The sequence below is a fragment of the Heterodontus francisci genome, chromosome 37 (assembly GCF_036365525.1).
Source record: "Heterodontus francisci isolate sHetFra1 chromosome 37, sHetFra1.hap1, whole genome shotgun sequence".
Classification (NCBI taxonomy): Eukaryota; Metazoa; Chordata; class Chondrichthyes; order Heterodontiformes; family Heterodontidae; genus Heterodontus; species Heterodontus francisci.
The window spans coordinates 19122087-19144463 of NC_090407.1; the positions used below are offsets into that span (position 1 = coordinate 19122087).

Consider the following 22377-nt stretch of genomic DNA (forward strand, 5'->3'; position numbering starts at 1 on the left):
AATCTCTAGTTTCTCCCCGATTTCCCCTCAGTGCCCTCTCCAAGTTCATCTTGTCTGAGATTATTTCCTGCTCCTTCTTGACTAATTCCCACTGAACTGCTGACCACCCAACTTCCAATCCTGGTTCCCATGTTAACTTTTATTTTTAGCAGCTCTCTGATTTCAGGTACTCTCCCCCTTTCCTTCAAATTTGCTGTCATTGCCACTCTCCTCAAAAAAAGGCTTTGACCCCTCCGTCCTTGCAAACTACCTCCGCATCTCCAACCTTCCTTTTGTTTCCAAATTACTTGTAGATGTCTTGCCTCCTAAATCTGTGCCCATCTTTCCTAGAATTCCATGTTTGAATATTTCCAATCAGGTTTCCACCCCTGCCACAGCACCGAAACAGCTCTTATTAAAGACACAAATGACATCCTATGTGACTGACAAAGGCAAACTATCCCTCCTCAATTGGCATGGTTGACTACACCAATCTCCACCAATGCTTATCCACCACTGCTCAGCTGGGTGGAATTGCACTCCCCTGGTTCCACTAATCTATCTAATCGTAACCAAAGAGTCACCTGCAATGGCTTCTCTTCCTGATCCTGTACTGTTACCTCTGACATCTAAGGATCTATCCTCGGCGCCCATCTATTTCTCATCTACATGTTGCCCCTCAGTGACATCATTCGGTTTCGACGTGTATGCTGACAACAGCGAGGTCTACCTCATGACCATATCTCCCAACTTCTCCACTGTCCTAAATTATCAGACTGATGGATGACATCCAGTACTGGATAAGCAGAAATGCCCTCCCATTAATTAATGGGAGGACCAAGACATTGTCTTTGGTCCTCACTGCAAACTTTGTTCCCTAGCCACCGACTCCATCCCTCTTCATGGCAACTGTCTGAGGCTGAAACAGACTGTTCGCAATCTTGGTGTCATATGTGACTTTGAGATGAACATCTGGCCACATATCTACACCATCACTAAGATCTCTTACTTCCAGCTCCATAACATCTCCTGACTCCACTTATACCTCAGTTCATCTGCTGCTGAAACACACATCTGTGGCTTTGTTACCTATAGTCATGACTATTCCAATGCATACCTAGCTCACCTCCCATATTCTACACTTCGCAAACTTCAGTTCATCCAAAATTCTGGTGCCCATGTCATAACTCGCAATAAGCCTTGCTCACCCATCACAACTGTCCTTGTTGACCTACACCGGCTCCTTGTTCAACAACACCTCAATTTTAAAATCCTCGTCCTTGTTTTCAAATGCCTCTGTGGCCTTGCCTCTCCCTATCTCTGTAATCTCCAAAGTCCTCCAGCCCTACAGTCCCAAGATATCTGCACTCCTCTAATTCCGGCCTCTTGAGCATCGCTGATTTTAATTGCTCCACCATTGGTGCCTGTGCTGCCAAGGCCCAATTTATGGAATTCCCTCCCTGCCTCTCTATCTCTCTTTCTTCTTTTAAGACAACCTTTAAAACCTATTTCTTTGACCAAGCTTTTGGTCATCTGCCCTGATACCTCCATATGTGACTTTATATCAAATTTTGCCTTATAACGTTTCTGTGAAGCGCCTTTGGATGTTTTATTATATAAAGGCGCTATACAAATACAAGTTGCTGTTGAGATGTTCAGCAATTACTAAAATGTAAACCCGACATAAAAAAACTTTAAAAATCTATTTTTTGAATGTCGTTTCCTGACTCCTTGCTGGGCACTTGGGTGAAGATGGTCCAGCACCTATGGAAATATATTCCAGCACAAGTCAGGGTCTTCTGGAATGGAGAGAAATCTTGGCAAAAGAAAATAAATGATTCAAAGCAAGTGATTTTTACAAGCATAAATTGGCAAAAGTATTTACCGATCTTATGGAAAAGCTCTGGAAGCTGCACTTCAACTTTCTCTCTTTGGAAGAGGTGATATTCAGCTTGTTCACATATTGGGGGGATGAGGTTAAATTGTCGAGCCACTGAGTAAGCCTCCTGCAGGACAGGAACAGTTAAAAATGACAGAATAATTTGGTAGAGGTGATTTTGCAACTCTACCACTTTTCAAAAAATATTAAAATTTCCAACAACGGGTTATTTCTAGGATGTGGTTTGAAGCTCACTTGGCAGATCGTCCCAATAGTTATTGCTCACTGAAAAATCAGCTATCAATTGCAGTGAACCCAGGCTACTGTTATTAAGTACAACAAGGAAATGAGAGCAAAGTACATAAATGGAAAATCATCAATGGTAAGCCTAGAACCGATATTAGAAGTAAACTCTTTAATCAAAAAGTAATTATTGTTTGGAATAATTGCCAAAGTAATAGAGGCAAAAATATTAGGGTAATTCAAAATACAATTAGGTACCACATTGGAAGTGTTAATGTACAGGGACGGGATGGACTTCAATGTGAAGGTTAGTTAATGTACTACCATTTGATAAACCAAATGGTATTTTTTCATTCCTGACTTTTCTTCTGTTCTGGCCAACTGCCAGGTGCCATGGGCCAGTGTGGCTAGACAACTGGGCCAGAAATGGGCCAGTGTGGCTAGACAATTATGAATGCAGATGCCTTTGTGTTGCATTTGGTCTGCATTACACCATTTTGATAATAAATTATGCTAAACATTCACAGGCACATTTTGCAAAGCTGACCATCCACATAGTGCTATCACTGAGATAGTTTATGATGTAGAATTCCAGCAGTCAACAATGTAGCAGAGTCACTATTATTTGTTATGAGAAGGAAAAATGCCCTGCAAATTCTATGTTCTATTCCAGGGGATAAATATTTTTCTGTTCTGCCAGGCTGTCCACTTTTTAAACCTACTTTAAGGAAGTCTCAATGTTGCATCACAGTCTGGGTTCACATTTGACCAATTTACAGGGTTGGGGCAATGGCTATCAGTGCTAATGGAGCCTTACTCAACACATGGTCAAATCTGGCCCCCAGGCCCTGAAGCGGACCTCCAGGTTGCTATCAGACTTCCCAATTCCCGTCTAAGGAAGTCTCAAGCGAAGAGGAGGGGTGGGAAGAGGAGGACAGCATTTGTATGAATATTCCTCACCCTCCCACCCCCAACTGTCATCTGCCTAACTTGTCATTTTTCATTTCTATGGGAACATAGAGAATTCCTGAAATGGGTTATGTTTTTTTAAATTCGTCCATGGAATGTGAGCACTGCTGGAAATGCCAGAACTGTGTGTTCTAGTTGATGCTGCTGGTTGAATACTTACAAGTAACCAGCTGGGGTGGATGCTTGTTTGATGATTACAAAAATCTGGCTACATGAGGGAGATGAATTAATGTCAATAGAGATATGGTTATTAACTCAGAAATACAACAAATGTAATCAGCGTTTTTATACAATAGAATGACTGATCCAGTGAGGGAATCTGATTGCAAGGTGCAGCTTTTAACAGGTAAAAGGAGTTCATTTAAAAAAAAAATGACACCACCACAATATTCAAACCACAAAATATATGTATGTATGAAAACCTCTGGACAAAAAATAAACATACAGCCTGTTGGCTTAATAAACATTGGTCAGTGACTTTGTTGTGGGAGAATTGGCTCATTCAGCATGAAAGAGATGGATCCAGTTTTGGATCATGGCATCAAGGACATGTACCCTTAACCTCATGATATTGTGCACGGTCGTAAACAGGGAATTTCCTCTAGTCCAATCAAATTTCAGCTCTTACAACATTTCAGGATACAACTAAAATAGACGTAAATGGAGCTAAACCAAAATGTTTTATGACTACACATTTATTAATAGCTGCTATTTCCCACATCACTGCTACTTTTGGTGTCAGTCTGTACATTTACTGACCACGGGCACAGGGGTGATAGGAAAGTGGCACATAGAAAGATAGGAAAGTGCTTGCAGAGCAGTGACCATCAGAAAGGCACATTGAAAAAGCCCAAAAGAAAGACATACAAGAGATTAGTTATTTGCCAAAAGAAATACACACCAGAATGTGTTACGCAGTAGAAAAAACAGATTATGACATTCAGCAACATTAATAATATTCATAAAGCTACACTTGTAAAAATTGAGAAATATGGAAAAAGCAAGATTCTTTGGAAGTCAAATAGGAAAAAAATTATGAATGTAGGTCAGTGGAGATGCACTGAGGGATCATGGCACTATTTTAAAAATACAATCCTAAGTGATGAATGCTCCACATACTGTAGGACACATCTAACTGTTCCAACAAGTCTCTAGTTGGATCTTTATATGATTTCTAATGAGGTTTTGGGATATTCTTATGTAATATAATTAAGAACATTTGTGGAGATTGTCAAAATGAGGATTACAATCAGGGCTGCACATTTCACATTATCTAGGTGAAGTCGAAGTTGTTCAGAGAAATCAGAGAGTATCCCAGAGTAATTTATTTAATATTTCTTCAAATTAAGACTCTGCACAACTTATAAAAAACACACACTGAGTTGTAATCCACATTGTATTTTATTTGTTCTAGTTATCTGACAGACAAAATCTCATCAATACACCCAAGAGTGCAGTCAAGCTACTGATAAATCCAAACATGGAGAGTTTGCCTGTTATGAGTGCACATACTCTCCCCTTCGGGACACATTCTTTTTAACCAAGAACAGACACCTTAGGTTGCAAAGAGCTAAAGTTTGGGGACTTCAAAGTGTGCATAGGGTTCCTACCGCTAAGTCCTCTCATTGTGAATTACACTTTGGGGTCACTCTCCATGCCAACTAATTCCTTTCCTCAGTGATCTCCTGAATCCTCCCTTCCTTTTGCGTCAAACAGACACAACCGAAGTGAAGGGCCAAGACCCATAATGCAGGACACCAGTAAATCTGAAGATAGTACAGAAGTTGAAGTAAATCAATAGGTGACTCTAAGCTTGTGGTTCAAAAAACCGGCAGATTGTAGGAGGAAGGGAAGACTGAGGGAGAAGCCTGTGGGTTGGTGATGAGATTAAATCTTAAAGGAATATTTAGATTGTGATTGAAGGTTGATAGAGAGGGGGAAAGGGTCTAGGGACCACGTCACACACTAGAACATTGATATGGGTTGTGCAATATCTATGAAAGCTGTCCTTAGGAAATTCTAATCATTCCCAATCAGGTTCTGAAGGCGGCAGTGATGGAGCAACTAACATGTTTTCCTACACTCATCACTAGATAGTGAATAGCAGCAGGAACTCTGTCCAATCCTTCCCTTTCCTAATGCAGGGACTGACACTTCTACCGCCATAACTCAGTACAGTCAGTCGGTCGTCTGTCATTTTAATTCTCCACTCTACTCCCACTCTGACTTTTCTGTCCTCTATCTCCGGCACTGTTTTAATAAAGCTCAATGTAAGCTTGAGGAACAGGATCTCATCTTTCGATTAGGCACTTTACAGCCTTCTGTACTCAGCATTTGAGTTCAACAATTTCAGATCATAACCTTTGCCCTTTTTTTTTAGATGATAGCTGTTGGTGGTGATTCTACTTTTCTCATTTACAACTCCTTTAGACACATTTTTTGTTTCTTTTACTTGTCCCATTACCATCTCTATTTGCCTTGCACAATGATCCCTTTTCTCATTTAATCTCTTCTGTCTTCCATCTGATCACAGACCCATTCTGTTTGTTCTTTTCTCCCCTTCCCCCTCTTTCTCTGCCTTGCTTAAAAATGGTTACATCTCTAAGCACTTCCAGTTCTGACAAAGGGTCACCAAACTGAAATGTTATTTCTGTGTCTCTCTCCACAGATGCTGCCAGACTTGCCCGAGTGATTTCAGCATTTTCTGTTTTTATTTCAGACTGTAGCTAGCTGGACTAACACAAATGTGAAATAGATGAAGGTTTTTATAAATTTGTATGGCTTATTGTTTAAGACTATTGTATTGATTGTTACCTTTATTTGACCTTTCATGATAAACTGATAAGATTCTTTTAAGCTGACCAATATGATGATGTATGTGACCTTCTGTTGATTGAAAAATTATTGAGTACTAGTACCTGTTAGGATATGAAGTAGCACAGAAGTAAAACCACAGATTGGCTATTGAACCTGAAACTTTTCTGGTCAGCTGAGCCTTTAGAGAAGCAGTTTTTGTGACTTCATAAGATGTACTTGAATTTGTTGATTAAAAAAAAAATAACTTATGTGTTAGCTGAAATCTAAAACTAGAAATCCTGACAGTTTATTTTTTTGTGTGTTATGTATTTTTACTTGATGTGTTATTAATGAAAAACTACATTTAGCTATCACTAATTTTATTTATAAAACTATTACTAATACAATCAGAAAATTAGTCACTTTGGTACAACTACACGTAAAACTCTGCTTGCAAGTAAACCCCTTACTACTGTTGTTTTATTAACATAGTTGCTATGGAGATGAACCAGTGCTGTACAGATAACTGAACTGCTGTAGGATGGTGCACAATTACTATAGAATGTTCTGGTACTGTGCGAAAACCTGTCCCATTTACAATAGGATAGCCTAATACAATGCAATCGCTGAAGGATTGTCCGGTACTGTACAGGCACCTGTGCCAATTGCAACAGGATGGTACAGGACAAAACAAGCTCTCCACTGAGGAAAAACTGACCAAGTTCAGCACTTGTGACAGTGACTCAGTTGGGCCTCTAAACTCACTGAGTGAAGAATCTTGTACACAAGCCCATATCCCACACCTCTGACCCTTAATATTAATTTTCTCTGAAAAATACAAAAGAATGAAGCTCAAAATCCTGTACTGCTCTTACCATGATCTCCATTGCACTCCATCGTGAGGTGCCCCAGTACATGGCCATTCCTTGGTTAATTACATGCGTCATTGCTCTTACGGTTTCTGTCAGGAAAAAAAGCAAATTAATTTTTTTTCAAAATGGCATTTCATGGCTGCTCCACAATATGCATGTGTATTGCTACTGGTTTCACAACAGGGGTCTTTTTGCCGCAAGACATCTTGCAAGCAGTGTACATCTGTCTCGCAACAGTGGAATCATGAGGCATTCTGACCTTTTAACTTCCCTCAGAATTCCTTTGTATTGCTGGATTAGTAAAGTAAATGAGGGAGGAGCTTGTGTGATGATTGTGATACTCTTGGGTAAATGTATGAAAAAATGGGAAAGAAAATTAAAAGAAAGAATGAGCCAATTTTTCTGCCTTTTCTGCATCAGGCAAAAGAAAGACAATGGAGAATGTGTGGACGGTACCGAATAAAGCTGATAAATAGTGCCAAAAATAATTGTTTGTCTGAGGATCGGCAAGACTCAAGAGACAACATCCCCTTTTTGAAGGCCTACCTACACTAGATTGCACATCGGAATACCTGGCAAAACTATAATCATTTCAAATTGAAGTCTTTAACTAACGCAGATTTCACTATTGCAGATTTTGTTGACAGATCAAGAATCTGTCAGCATTCTAATAACATAGAAACATAGAAAATAGGAGCAGGAGTAGGCCATTTGAGCCTGTTCCGCCATTCATTATGATCATGGCTGATCATCCAACTCAGTAACCTGTTCCCGCTTTCGCCCCATATCCTTTGATCCCTTTAAAACCAAGAGCCACATCTAACTCCTTCTTGAAAACATACAATGTTTTGGCCTCAACTGCTTTCTGTGGTAGCGAATTCCACAGGTTCACCACCCTCTGGGTGAAGAAATTTCTCCTCATCTCAGTCTTGAATGGTTTACTCCGTATCCTTAGACTATGACCCCTGGTTCTGGACTCCCCCACCATCGGGAAAATCCTTTCTGCATCTACCCTGTCAAGTTCTGTTAGAATTTTATAGGTTTCTATGAGATCCCCCCTCACTCTTCTGAACTCCAGCGAATATAATCCTAACCGACTCAATCAGTCCCGTCATCCCAGGAATCAGTCTGGTAAACCTTCGCTGCACTCTCTCAATAGCAAGAAAATCCTTCCTCAGATAAGGAGACCAAAACTGCACACAATATTCCAGGTGTGGCCTCACCAAGGCCCTGTATAACTGCAGCAAGATATCCCTGCTCCTGTACTCGAGTCCTCTTGCTATGAAGACCAACATACCATAAAAACACTCCTGAACGAGGAATTGATGTGGGGTAGACACTGGCCTTTCAGTTCTGGGACCTTGATTCATATTCAGTCCAGTTCCTATTTGGTACAAGCCCATAGTTCAAAAACTGACAGTAAATTGGTAATCTCAAGGAAATCACTGAATGGCTGGTGTCGGAAATGGGAAAATGTCACACCAGTTCAGTACGGAGTGCTCTTTTGAGGTTAAGCCTGAGGCAGTTTGCTTGGCCAGAGTAATTTTTAACTATGCCATACCTGACCTGAAAATGTTTTCTGAATCTGGTGTCTGAAATGGTAAAAATGTTCCATTTCCACCACTTGTATTCCTCACCTTGTGACTCAAAGAAAAAAGCATTCGGGCATCAAAATAAAATCCCCATTATGCTTAGTGACTCTAAAAGAATGAAAAAACAAAAACAGTGAGTTTTCCCTCCCTGCTTTGCCAACAGAAAGGAAAGCATGGTTGCTGTGGGTTTTGACTCACTACTCGAGTGTAAATCAAAATCTCAAGGCTCACAATGCCATGCAAAAAGTCTTGGCTCAATGTTAGTACTCTTGCCACTGAGTTAGCAAGCCATGAGGTCAAGGTTAAATCATCATCATATACAATTTACAAGATGCACTGCAGCAACTCGCCAAAGCTTCTTCGACAGCGCCTCGCAAACCCTACCACCTAGAGGCACAAAGACAGCAGGCGCATGGTAACACCATCACCTGCAAGTGCCCCTCCAAGTCACACACCAGGCAGACTTGGAAATATATTGGTGATCCTTCATCATCGCTGGGTCAAAATCCTGGAACTCCCTACCTAACAGCACCATGAAGCAGCTTCACCACATGAACAGCAGCAGTTTATGAAAGCAGCTCACCACCACAAGGACAATTAGGGATGGGCAATAAATGCTGGCCTTGCCAATGACACCCATATTGTGTGAATGAATACAAAAAAATTCCAGGGTTTGAGAATAAAATCTAGGCAGACAGTTCAATGTAGATGCAGTCTTTTAGATGAGATGCTAACCTGAGACCCATCTACCATCTCAGTTGAATGTAAAACATTTTATGGCATTATCTGAAGAACAGAGGAGTTCTCCCAGTGCCCTGGCAAACATTTATCCCTCAACCAACACCACCAATAACAGACCAACTGGTCATTCTGTTTGTGGGACCTTGCTATGCACAAATTGACTGTCACATTTGCCTTATAACACTGGCACTTTAAAAATGATTAATTGACTCAAACATCCTGAGGCATGGAAGAGGCTACATAAATGTAAGTCAGTTTTTTCTTTTAAAGTATTTAAGGGCCATGGGAACATCGCAACAAGGAGTGATGGACTGCACGCCGAAACTTGTCTTTGCTCTAACATTACGGTTTGATGAGTATCACTGCACTATAGCGCACAACCGTAAACAGCAATAATAGAGCAAAATCAGATTTTAAATAAGTATATTAAAAATGTTGCTAGAACTGGAAGGAGCTGAACTTTGCAATTGCTACAGATTGAACACTCAACCACTTAACTGCTTGCAGAAAGATGAAAAAAAAACACATTCAAGTCGGATCACTGGCTCAAACACAAATGCTATTTTGCAGCAATTTTTCTTTGTGGCATGGTGTGCCCGAGATAAACTCTTTCCTTTACCATTGTGATTTATCTCCTTTGCCATAAATTTGATTGCCATATATGTCAGACATGCCAAACTTTTCCTTCTACTCAATATGGACTGCAGTACTCTTCCCCTCGTTTTTCCTCTCTGCTCTCTCAAACGTCCAGGGAGCCGCTGCCATACAGTTCCACAGGCACCATCTTCTGCCTTGCCCAAAGGTGAGTCTAGGCAGTGAGTACCAGGAAGCTATTTGATCACAAGTGAACCCACTCATCCCTATACCTTCAGACATATACAATTTCCAGTAAAGGGTTAATGGACAGCAATCAGGGATGGGAACCTTGCCTGATTCTGACCCTCCATAGCCTAGCAGCGCGGAGGTCAATTGTAATGTCCCAAATGCCAACTTAGATGAGGCTAACAGTACAGATTGGGGACTCAACTTAGGACCCTCTTGGTCTATCATGCTTAATACAGAGTGATACATTCACCATTTATCCACACTTCAGTATTTACACAAAAACCTCCCTATGTACAAATTGACAAAAAAACTTACAAATAAATTAAATCAGCAGATTGGAGCATCTCAAGCTCATGTTCCTTTCACATTTTCCACTCATGAAGCAATTTGGGCCAATTATGTGCCAAGGTGGATTGGGTGATCAGTGAATCAAACACTGACCTTTCACCTGAGACTTAGACTGCACCACCTGGTTGAATGTCTCGTCAGCTGCTGGCTGTAAGGGTGAATGAAATGAACTGGGCAAGTTCTAATTAAACTGTTAAACATATGCCCATGGTATAAACCTCCTATTTTGGCACTAAATTAGCAACCTCATCCTGCAGGAACTCACAATGGTAACTTACATTTAATCGCTAAAGCTATGCTTGTCTTGCATTTTGATCATTCTGTACCCAATTTGTTCTCTAATTTTCCAGTCTGCCTCTTCATATCCATATCTTTGCCATCTTTCTTCTTCTATACTGTTAACATCAGAGAAACGTTAGCAGTGGCATTTATGATCAATAAAGAACTGTTTCGTTTCATTTTAAGGACATGATGTAGCAAAAGAGATCACTTTTTAAAAACCAAGGTGACTGATTTGCACTTAGCAAATACAGCTAAATCAAGGATGTATATTTTTCAGGGAGTGTATCTATTTCTGTTGTTCTGTGAAGTCAGGGTACCAATAATGTCCAGAGAAGTGTTCCTTTGAAATTTCTGGAGTCTTTTACAAAAATGAGTGGGTTTCTCCAATTTTCCACAGGTTCAGGTATTCCACAGCCCAAATAAACAAAAGAAAAAAACCAGGACTGGTTTGGACAGCAGACTTTTCCACAACTACTATCAGTATCTTTTCATGTTGACAGCAAACATGTGCTTTGTTAGGTGGATTGCATTTGATTTCTGAGTTCGTATAAGCTGCTCCACCTAACAGTCTGGGCAAACGCATCCAAAGATGATGGCATATAACTTTTACATCAACCTTAGCGGAGTCAGATTCCCATGCATAAGTCATGTGAATGCGGGACTAATTTCAGTATAAACTTGTTGGTTTTGTCAAGACTGGCCACCAAAATGATCTTTTTTTCTTATCCCTCCAGAAATTGAGCACACAACTTATACCTCAGTGCAGTACAGAAAGAATGCTGCATTATTTGAGGTGCCATCACTTAGATGAGCTGTTAAACCAATGTGCCATTTGTCTGTTCAGATAGGCAAAAAAAAAAGCCCTTTTTGGACAAGAGGATAGTGCTTCAACATTCATCCTTCAATCCACACCACCAAAACACATTAATTGGTCCTTCATCTCATTGCTGCTGTGTGCAAATTGGCTGCCCTGTTTACTGACAGAACAGTGACTGCACTTCAAAAATTGGCTGTGAAGTGCTTTGGGATGTACTAAGGGAGTGAGAGGCCCTATATAAATTCAAGTTCTTCTTTCTAATTTAAGGAGCAGGGACAATACAATTTTCTGAACTTTGTTATTTAGAGCACATTTGTATCTCACCACACTCGGTAGTCTCTACTGTCAGGTGATTGTCAAGAAAGATATTCATATTTATTAGCAGTCACACATTTACACGACAAAGTAAAAAGTTGTGTATGCTGTAAATAAATAGTAAGTCCATTAGTCTGAGAAGAAATGACAAAGGTTCTCAATTAACCTGAATTTGCTCTTTTCAGATGCTGACAGACCTGCCATGTATTTTTAACATTTTCTGTTTTTCTTGCAGTCATTTTTTTTTTAAGGATGGCTATAACAATTGCAGTGCTAAATAAAAAAACGGAAAAGGTCACAAGCCCCTATGCTCCAGACAAGAGAGCCCTTTGTCAGCTACTTTATGGAGCCACATGGAATGGTGGTTGCGGGAAAATTCAACCTTTCCCTAATTCTGGCTGGTTAAAAGTCACTTTAAAGGAGAATAATGTCCGTTTTACCCTACATAAAAGCTGTCTCGTGAACAGTTGAAAACAAACTGAAAATGGCAATACCCAACTGTAACTGAAAATCTGTCACCCATAGGAGATTAAGCTAGGCAAGAAGTCTTCAGTGTGAAATCAATGGGAAAATGAGGGCATGAAGCAAACTTAAACTACACACACACACAATTAGCAAATGACTTGACAATAAATGCAAGACTACAAGGACAAAGGTATGGACTTTAACAAAATCTGAACATCAGATTTACTATCAGCAATATCATACATATATTCTTAAGGGCAAAGCTTCCAATGGGTGTTGTTTTGTTCTGAATGTTCAGTGCAGTGGTATACCACATTTGGAATACTGCGTGCAGTTCTGGTCGCCACATTACCAAAAGGATGTAGATGCTTTGGAGAGGGTACAGAGGAGGTTCACCAGGATGTTGCCTGGTATGTAGGGCGCTAGCTATGAAGAGAGGTTGAGTAGATTAGCATTATTTTCATTAGAAAGACAGAGGTTGAGGGGGGACCTGATTGAGGTGTACAAAATCATGAGAGGTATAGACAGGGTGGATAGCAAGAAGCTTTTTCCCAGAGTGGGGGATTCAATTACTAGAGGTCACGAATTCAAAGTGAGAGGGGAAAAGTTTAGGGGGGATATGCGTGGAACGTTCTTTACGCAGAGGGTGGTGGGTGCCTGGAACGCGTTGCCAGCGGAGGTGGTAGACGCGGGCACGATAGCGTCTTTTAAGATGTATCTAGACAGATACATGAATGGGCAGGAAGCAAAGAGATACAGACCCTTGGAAAATAGGCGACATGTTTAGATAGAGGATCTGGATCGGCGCAGGCTTGGAGGGTCGAAGGGCCTGTTCCTGTGCTGTAATTTTCTTTGTTCCTGTATGCAAGTGTGCTAAGCATCCACACCAAAACTGCACTGATCGAAAGTCCCCCTAAAATCTTTACTCTCCTTGTCAACTTTCTCCACTTCTTTCCCGATGGCATTGACTGCTTGCTATTGTACAGATCCAGTCATGGGGCTCCTTCTGATATTTTTGCCCAAGTGGCCATTTTTTGTGTGTGAGCCTTCGGAGTGAGTGTGACCAGGCTATCCAACTGCAGAGTCAGATGTTGCGGTTGCTGGTGATCAGGAGTGGAAACCCCAGCTAATTTCTCATCCTCGTTGCCAATGGGTAGAAAGGCAACTTACTAAGCACTTGAAAGAACACTATGATGAATCAAAAAGTTTGTTTAAAGTAGTCAATTTAAAAAAAATATTGAGAGAATAAGACAGATGGATTTCAGAACAGATATATAGTTTTTTCATCCTACAGTTTCTCTAGCTCTCTTTCTTACAATATATAAACCAATGTTTGATTTATTCTCATTGATATTAAAATGAAAATCTAACGTTTACTTCCCTTCGCTGAGCTAGAAATGGCATGGTGTGCATTGGCTACATTCCACTCTTGATACCTTTAAAATTCATTTGAGCAATAAAATTGTTTGTACAACTTCTATAACAATTTTTTCCCCAATGGAAACAACAGAAAAATGATTGGTGTTGGCCACCTTATGATGATTAGAAATATCAAATAAGCACAATTTGCAAAACCTGGAAAACATTTCTTAAAGGGAAAGGATATTTTGCTGAATTGTCTCATTATTTTAACTATTTTAAAAGAAGCTCCCTGTAGCTGACTGTACGAGATAAACTGGGGGCAGCTATTTTCTCCAGAACTCTCCCTTATGTTCCACAAATAAGAGCAGAGATCAGAGGACAGTGCTCCCCATTCATGTCATGGAGTGGAGCTTCGTGATGTGATCATGAGAAGGGGGAGTAAAATGGTTGCTTCCAGCCTGCCATAACCAGCAGTTTAACATAGTAATAAACACACTAACACTTAGAAATATCTCCTTATAACACTGTATTCCTGGATACAGTGCATTATAGGAAATAAATTTGGCCCTATGTAATATTTGGGTGCAAAACAAATACAACTGCAGTCCTCAAAAAAAGTTCTATTGTCTCATGTAGGCCAACAATAAGGGACAAAGCTGCTCAAACACCGAGTAGAACCTACAGAATTTAGTCAATTGGATAGAGAGGGATGGTTTAAAAACACCAATCAGTAAAATGGCACAAAACTGAATGCTTAGGCCTGAATCCACCAAACAGTCAAAAGGGCTGAGAGTAGTTTGCAGCAGTAAGCATTGATATTTAAAAAGAAAACATTTTATTAATGAATTCAGAATGTAGGTCGGTCATTTTCTCCCTCCCTTTCCTTTTCTTCCATCCTGTCTGGCTCTGTTACATGAATACATTGCTTGCAAGGCATATCTTAATTTTTACTGCCAGACTTGTGGATTAAAAGATTTTTAAAAAATGAACCCCAAAAAACAATCAATAACCCCGCCATGGCTTCTCAGCCCAATCTGTCATCATGCAGGCTTTTCCATAAAATTATGCACAGGCACATATAGGCCAAAGATAAAAGGAGAAAAAGACAAAGGTTGAAAATGCTAAACATGCACCATAGACAAAAGCACGAAGAATTCAGCAGTAATTCTGCCAGGTCTGCTACTTTACAGATGATGCATTAAGTAGTTTAGCAGGCTTTCACTTTAATCGAACAGAAAGGAAAGTATAGATAAAGCTTTAAACAAAACACAAGGGCTAGGACCAAACAATTAGTGATCGACTGGTACAAATGTTATTGAAGGTGTATATTACTTGATTGTACAGAGGTGCTGCTACCAAAGCTCTCATCTGGTCACACTGCTGCATCCTCACTGCACAAGTTTAAACAGAGCCACAGAAGTTTACAGCACACAAAAGGGAACTGGATATATATTTGAAAAGGAAAGATTTGCAGGGTTTTGGAGAAAAAGCAGGAGAGTGCGACTAACTGGATAGCTTTTTCAAAGAGCTGGCACAGGCATAATGAGCTGAATGGCCTCCTTGTGTGCTGTATTAAATAATCCTATAACAATCCAAATCAAATCCCACTGGACAGCATTCTCCCTGTCTCTTCTGCTTTAAATTTTTAAGCAACTTTCTCTGAAAAGATACAATGATCTCTGCTTCATCCACTCCCTATGGCAAAGCATTCCATGCTTCAACAAATCACTGTGTTAAGAAATTTCTCTCCACCTTTCTCCTCACTTTCTTAGTGATCATTTAAAATTGATGAACCCTCATCGCTGACTACCACCAACTGAAGGAAATAGCCTTTCTCTATTCACTCTATCCAAACCATTCATAATTTAAAAAACTTAAATCTCCTCTTGGCCTTCTCTGCTCCAGTGAAAATGGTCACAGCATCTCAAGCACCTCCTTGTAACCATCATATCCTTCAACATGTGATGTATTCTCTCCATTATTTAAATATTCTTACTATCAATAGGGTGCCCAAAACCTAATTGTACTCTAACTCTGGCTGCGGTTCTTACATTGCAATAATGACTATAGTTCAAAAATGTACTTAATTGTCTGTAAAGATTTGGAATGTCCTGAGGTCATGAAAGAAAAAAAGACTGGACATTATATAGTACCTAACTACTGATTAGTGTAAGTTCATTGTTATTTCTTTATTCTTGTACACTATTTATAAAGCTTAAAGGCCATATATTCCCATTCCCTGTTTCATCTTCCGAAATGCAACACCTCATACACATTAAATCTCATGTCACTTATTTGCCCATTCTGCTAACATGTCTATGCCTTTCCGAATTCTCTTACAGACCTCAGCTTGCCAATTCTCCTATTTTGGTGTTACAGCAAATTTTGAGTTCGCAGTTCTTATACCCAAATCATCTATATGTAGCAAGAACCGAAATGCACTTAGCACTCACCCCTGGGGTACAACACTTCTTCAATCTGAGCAACACCCTAACATTTTGTTTCTGGTCTTTCAACCAACTGGCTTTCCGCACTGCTACATTTTTGCTTATACCAACTTTCTGGATTTTTCTAACAAGCTTCCTGTGCGACACCTTCTGGAAATCCATATACACTATATCTTTATCTACTAGTCACCTCTTCAAGGAGTGCCTTTAACAAATATGCTAATTGTCCCCGTTTCCCCTTTAGTCCTTCTAATCTTCCTTCTCATCTCCCCACTACACTTTCTATATTCTTCATGATTATCTTTAGTATTGTTAGACCCAGCTTTATCATATGCCTTCATTTTAAGCCTCAGTTTAGTTTAATGTATTTACTCATGAAGCTCAATTCTTTGATGCATTCCTTTATGCCTTGAAGGAATATATTTATTTTGCACTTGGTCAATCCGATATTTGAAGATTTCTCACTGCTGACCTGACCTTTTGCTGACCATGCCCATTTAATTTGGACCAGATATCTTTTTACCTTGCTGAACTTTGTCCTTTTCGATTACAGCATCTTTATCATTGACTCTTTGTTATTCTATTCTGTTCTTACATTGAACCTGTTTACACTTTGATCACTATTTCCCAATTGTTCTCCTTTGATCACATGCATTACCTTTATGTACCTCTCTGTACAAACACTTTGTCTTTCACCACACCATTAACATACCGTTTGCTTTTGCTCCATGACCTTCTGGTCGGTTATTCTCTGTGACCTTGTTCTAGCAACACCTTCTCTTTATTATCTCTTGCCCCACCCCCACTTTACTTGCTTAAAACGTTTTACATTTCTAATATTTGCCAGTTCTGATGAAGGGTCACTGACCTGCTTCTCTCTCCACAGATGCTGCCAGACCTGCTCAGTATTTCCAGCATTTCTTGTTTTTATTTCAGATTTCCAGCATCTGCAGTATTTTGCTTTTATTTTAGTGCATTACCTTTATTCTTGTCTTTCTTGGGATAATTAAAATCACCCAAAATTATTACCTTGCTGTTCTTGCATATCTCTCTGCATTGGCTACAGTTCTTCTCCTCCATCTCATTTCTACTGTTCAGTGCCATGTAATACATATTTGTATTTAACTTTATCCAGTTGCATTGTGTCTTAATGCAACCCCAGGTCACCTTCATGTTTAGCACACTAGTATCATCTTTTATTAACAGTCACCCCAACCCCACTATGCACTTATATAGAAGACAAAGTGTCTCACTGAATGTTCCCCAGAAGACTCGTGTTCCTGTTGTACTTTGTTTTCAATGTTCTGAAATGACAGGTACCTCAAGTGTACGGATATGAATTAACCTGATGTTGGACAATCCCCCTATTCAGACCTACATACTATTAGTTACTCACTCCAGAGTTCCATATCAGTTACTTCCACCCCTTCAGCCTTGTGAACAGAATCAAGCAGTTGCAGGTAGCTGAACAATTCTTTACATTGGCTCTTGGAGCAAATCCATATGGATAGTCTGAATGAAGAATGACTGCTGTCCAATGGTTCAACAATGGTGATTGCAACACCTAGCAAGATCTTATACCAAGACCACCTTAACTAAAAACAGTACCAGTCTATCACTAAAATAACCTATGGTAGGGGTTGCAATAATCAATTATGAATGTACAGTGAAACCTGCACTAAATGGTCACTTTCAGCAATGCAACTAACTGTGCGCACAACCATAGATGGCTGAACAGACATTAAAATGTCATGCCTTGAATTAAGCTTTAATGGCAAAATTAGGCTGTGATCACAACATTTAATTTGACAAATCTCAAAATTTGCCAAAATTTTAATTTGGAAATAATAAAACGCGTTCCAAGTATCTTTGGCTCTCAGTAACCTACATAGCTTTTTTTGAAATTCTCTTCCCGGCCCTCATGTCTGGAAGGTGCTGACTCCTTGTTGGGGTACAGTTTCATAGGTGCTGTCCACCCTCTGGCATCTCACTCATGAGGCCATTCTTCATGTGTGATCCACATAGAATGGTGTAGGTTACTCAACCGTGCGAGGTGACACAACTGAACTTGAGACTGCCCTTACTCCATACTTTCCAGTACGGATTACTAAACAGCAATCAGCAGTGGAACACCAGCTGTTTTCCCCCTCCCTAAACCAGTGGTACCGATGTCAATTATTAGGCCCAAATTGAGGTCAACTAACTCAGCAAGAGTCAGGATTGAACCTGGCACCTTCCTGGTCCAAATGACTCAGCTGCTCACTAGATAAACTCACTGAGCCAGCAGGACCACAACCTATCACCCCCTTAACTACATGTGGTTCAGTGCTCCCAGGCAAAATGATTAGCCATGAACAACAGCTTATCCCTTTCATTGCCTGTTTATAGGTTTGAAAAATTTTTACTTCGGATGATAATAACCCATATTTAGATTTGAATGGTATTCACATATCATAAAATGCAGTGGAACTCACCAAAGATCAATAAAATTTGTATCAAATTCTCATCAAGATAAACTTTTATTTTCCATTGCCATATTTTCTATTTGCTGAAATGTAATCTGGTATGAAGATAATACCTAAATTTCAATCTTACGTCTAAATTTGATTTTTTTGTCCACCTTTAACTTCTACATGGATTTGATTATGGTTACAGATTTTATGTTTCATATTTCCTTTCTAGTGGAATGGGGATAAGGTTGTTTACCAACACTAGATGTTTCTAGGGCATTTTGTTAACTCAATTAGAGTAGTAAAACTCCATTAGCCAGATCAAGGAACAGGAAATTGGTGCTACCCAAAAGTTGATTAGTTTTTGTAATCAATATTGAAATCTTTCTTAACATCTAGTCCTGTTTCAGGTAACTGACAATTTACAATTCTTCTCAAGAAGATTCCACTGCATCTATTACATCAATCACACTGGCAGATGCTTGCCAGGCTGGTAAAGGGGCTAATCTGGTTGCAGGTTTCATATTTACCAATTGCTCTGGCCATTTTAGGACTCCCTTATTTTATCTAAGATGGGCTCTATTTGATTAAAATAATTTTCAAAAGACAAAAATCAGTGTCAGATTGGCCGAAGATGTATGCCATAGGAAAGTGGGAGGATGGACCGAGAAATGTATGTGCTTACTGCACCCATAAATTTCTAATCCACTTTTTTAAATGTAGTGTGCTAGTGACATCTAATGGCTCCACACCAGTAATGCACAACTCATTCTGGGTTGGGGAAAAGGAAGAGAAGGTGGTGGGGGAAAACACTACAAAAACCATTAGATCTTAAATTAAACAGAATTACTCAACTTCCCGCTGCTTAATCAAAGTGACCACAAGAACAGGTTTCAGTTTAGTGGTTTCATACTTACCCAAGTTAGATACAATTACAACAGCCTCCTTCATCCCCATTCTACTTCAGCAGTATGCCACATTCAGCAATGGGGAAATATGAAGGCTGTCTGCTACCTTTCACAGGGATTAATTTTAGTAATATATTGATTTATAATGATAAGGATTAAAAGTCGTAGCAGCCTAATTATTACACATTGCTCATAGCAACATAAAAAAAATTCAACAAGAAAATGAGGGGGGGAAAAGTTCACAAAGTTGAGAGAAAATAAAATGAGTTGGTACCATCTCACAAACATTTAATTAAAAAAAACAGCCAAAGCACACACTCAGGTAGGATGAGACATACAACTTAATTTCAAACAAAACTAGTAACAAAATCTCCATAAAAATAAAGTAAGCAGATAACTTTCTAAGAATAGGTTCATTCTATCTATTTAACATTACTATACACAGCTCTATCATTCACAATGACAGGAATTCAAAATGAAATGCTGACAAATCTGAAAGCATGTAGTAAATGAAACTCAATTAAAGTGCTGAGACCTAATGGATTGGCAATTGTATGGCATGCAAGTTTTAGGATTGAGGAATAGGCGTTCATAAATGAAGAAACATGTTCAAAAATAAGAAGCAAAAGGGGAGGACAGAATCAGTTTTATTTACTTGCAAGATGTTTTTAGAAGTCAGGTAACTTGCATTTTATGGGGAAGTTACTTCTGTGGGTGGACGGGGTGGAAGTAGGAGCAGAGTGAACGAACAATCTGTCCCATAAAATGCCTCAGACACAGCTAAGTATTAATACTCATTTCTTGGGTACTGTGTACCTTCAATGATGAATGTTCTTGATTTTGAAGAACTAAATGCATCCCCTGGTAATAAAAGAAGATTTAAAAAACCAGAGTTTATAGCTGAAGGCACATTACATTGCAGAATTTAGGGCATGGGACAGGCAAGAGTAAATTCTATATATACATACATATTACACACACACACGACTTCCCAGTTCAGAAAACAGTAGCCCGCTGAAATGATTGCCTTCATTAGAAACATATATGTTCATTATAAAATACATCCAACTTGTAAAGCCTCAAATATGAGTAAAAATAAAAACAATGCATTCCATCAGTTGAGGCATGAAAATGCTCAGTTTAAAAAGACAGTATCCCTTTTGTTTACCTACATAGGCTAGATTTTAAATGCAGTACCAATCAAACCTATTTGGCAAAATCAACTGGAGGGGTGAAATGTAGCATGAACTGGCCTTCAGTGATCAGCAGTATGGTAGTAATGCCAGTGGGAAAAATATTAGCCACAGTGCTAGATTTGGATCCAAAAGACATGTATAAGAAGCTTGAGGAGGACTGCCAAATTGTTCCAGAAATAATGAAGTGTGACTAAAATAGCTGAACATCCCAGCCTGCATCCCTATGCTCTTTGAGCTCTGGTCTGTGTGCCCTCCACTCCACTATTGGTGTCAGTCACACACTCACAACCTGGACTTCTCTGCTTAACGCTCACCACCTCTCCAATATTCCCTTGATGTTGCATGGCCACGCAGCAATCCGAAAGTTCCCTTGTAGGCCGCACACAAGTCGGCCTCTTTAAGTTGCTGTGCAAAAGAATTTAAAAAGGTCCTATGCACTTAACCAAATTGTTCGTGCACTACAAAAACAATGGTATGTTGCACCTCTCTACATCTTGCACTTTCAAAAGCCTCCTCAAACCCATATATTCAATCCCTTCTCAGAACCGTTGCTTGGTGTTAATTCACCCTCATTGTCCCTGTAAAGCACCTTGAAATATTTAAAGGCACTATATTAAGTGTCACTTATTATTGTTAAGTGGCTTTATGATAAAGTTCCCAACACCCTACCCCAACTTGTGCAGGAGGGCTGTAGTGCAAAAATCATACACTTTGGATTGAGACAGCAATCAAGTTCACAGTTCCAATCAGTACAATGCAAGGGAAAGGACATGCAATTAAAATTAGCCCCCCAATGGAACAAGTTTAATGAGTATTTGAGACAGACAGATAAGGTGGTCCCCGATTTGATCAATGGTGCCTTTGAGTTGGGGAGGACGAAAACAACAGTCATCATGGGTGCCTGCTCTTGATCGCTATCCACTGACCCCCGCTGGAATGTATGAGTGGGATGAGAACAAGATTGAGCATGGCTATCCCCTCCATAGTTTAATCTTCCACTGACAATTACTGTCAAGACCTCTTGATGCTCACTGCGACATCAGCTAACACAGCACGGACTTGAGATCAAATCTATATAACTCAATATTGCTCTTTCCACTGAAGAGCTCTTAATTTTATGCATATAAGGGAGTCATGTACTCAAAGGATTAATAGCAAATGTTCAAGGGCGTAATCAGGACAGTTGAGAAAAACTGTAAGATAACTGGAGATACAATTATAAAGAGAAGACTCAAATGGAATTACTTAGAAATGGTGAAAATCTAAAACTGTAAATGATAAAAACTGCTTGTAAAGTTCAATGTTGTTACTTGGATTTCAGTAAAGGGTATTTGAGTTTGAAAATTTTCATACTCTGGCAGCTGAACTATGAAAAACTCCTAGCAGCTACAAATCTAGATTTTGTCTTTCCATACTTGGACTCTAAGGAGACAGCATTCTAAGCTGTTATACAGAAGCATTTTGAGGCGATGAAATCTAAATATTAGACAAGAAGCTTTTAAGAGATTACACTGAACACCTTATGTTAATAAATCAGTCTTTTCTCCCTGATTTTATGACATTAAGTTAACCTAAGTGAAACATTGTTAGTATTAGCATTCCCATCTGAGTCAGAAGGTGCACGATTCAAACCCCACTCCAGACAGTCCTGGCAAATGGAGCTTCAGCTCTCAAGGCTTGATTAACATCCAGCAGGATACTTGAGTGAGGGTGCCTCCCCACCCCACCCCACCCACCCAACTCAATATATGGGTTGTGGCGCCTCCAAACACTCCACCTCCACATCGCACCCCCCCAAATAGTTGGCAAAAAGATGGTTACGGCCATTAAAGGAGTATTCACATCAGACTGTTAAATCAACCTGTGAATCCTTCCATTACTTCCCACTATT

The 22377-nt window shown here is 39.6% G+C and overlaps 1 protein-coding gene across 5 annotated transcripts in view; it reads right to left on the reverse strand.

The window, feature by feature from the left end:
- Positions 1-22377, reverse strand: part of kcnab2a (potassium voltage-gated channel subfamily A regulatory beta subunit 2a) — a 319177-nt gene that overhangs the window by 23834 nt on the left and 272966 nt on the right. For all 5 annotated transcript variants that reach the window (XM_068017207.1, XM_068017211.1, XM_068017208.1 and 2 more), the window contains 2 exons: positions 6742-6827; positions 1865-1985 (listed from right to left, as the gene is read on the reverse strand). In XM_068017207.1, the coding sequence (XP_067873308.1) occupies positions 1865-1985; positions 6742-6827 (207 nt within the window). The remainder of the gene's footprint in view (positions 1-1864; positions 1986-6741; positions 6828-22377) is intronic.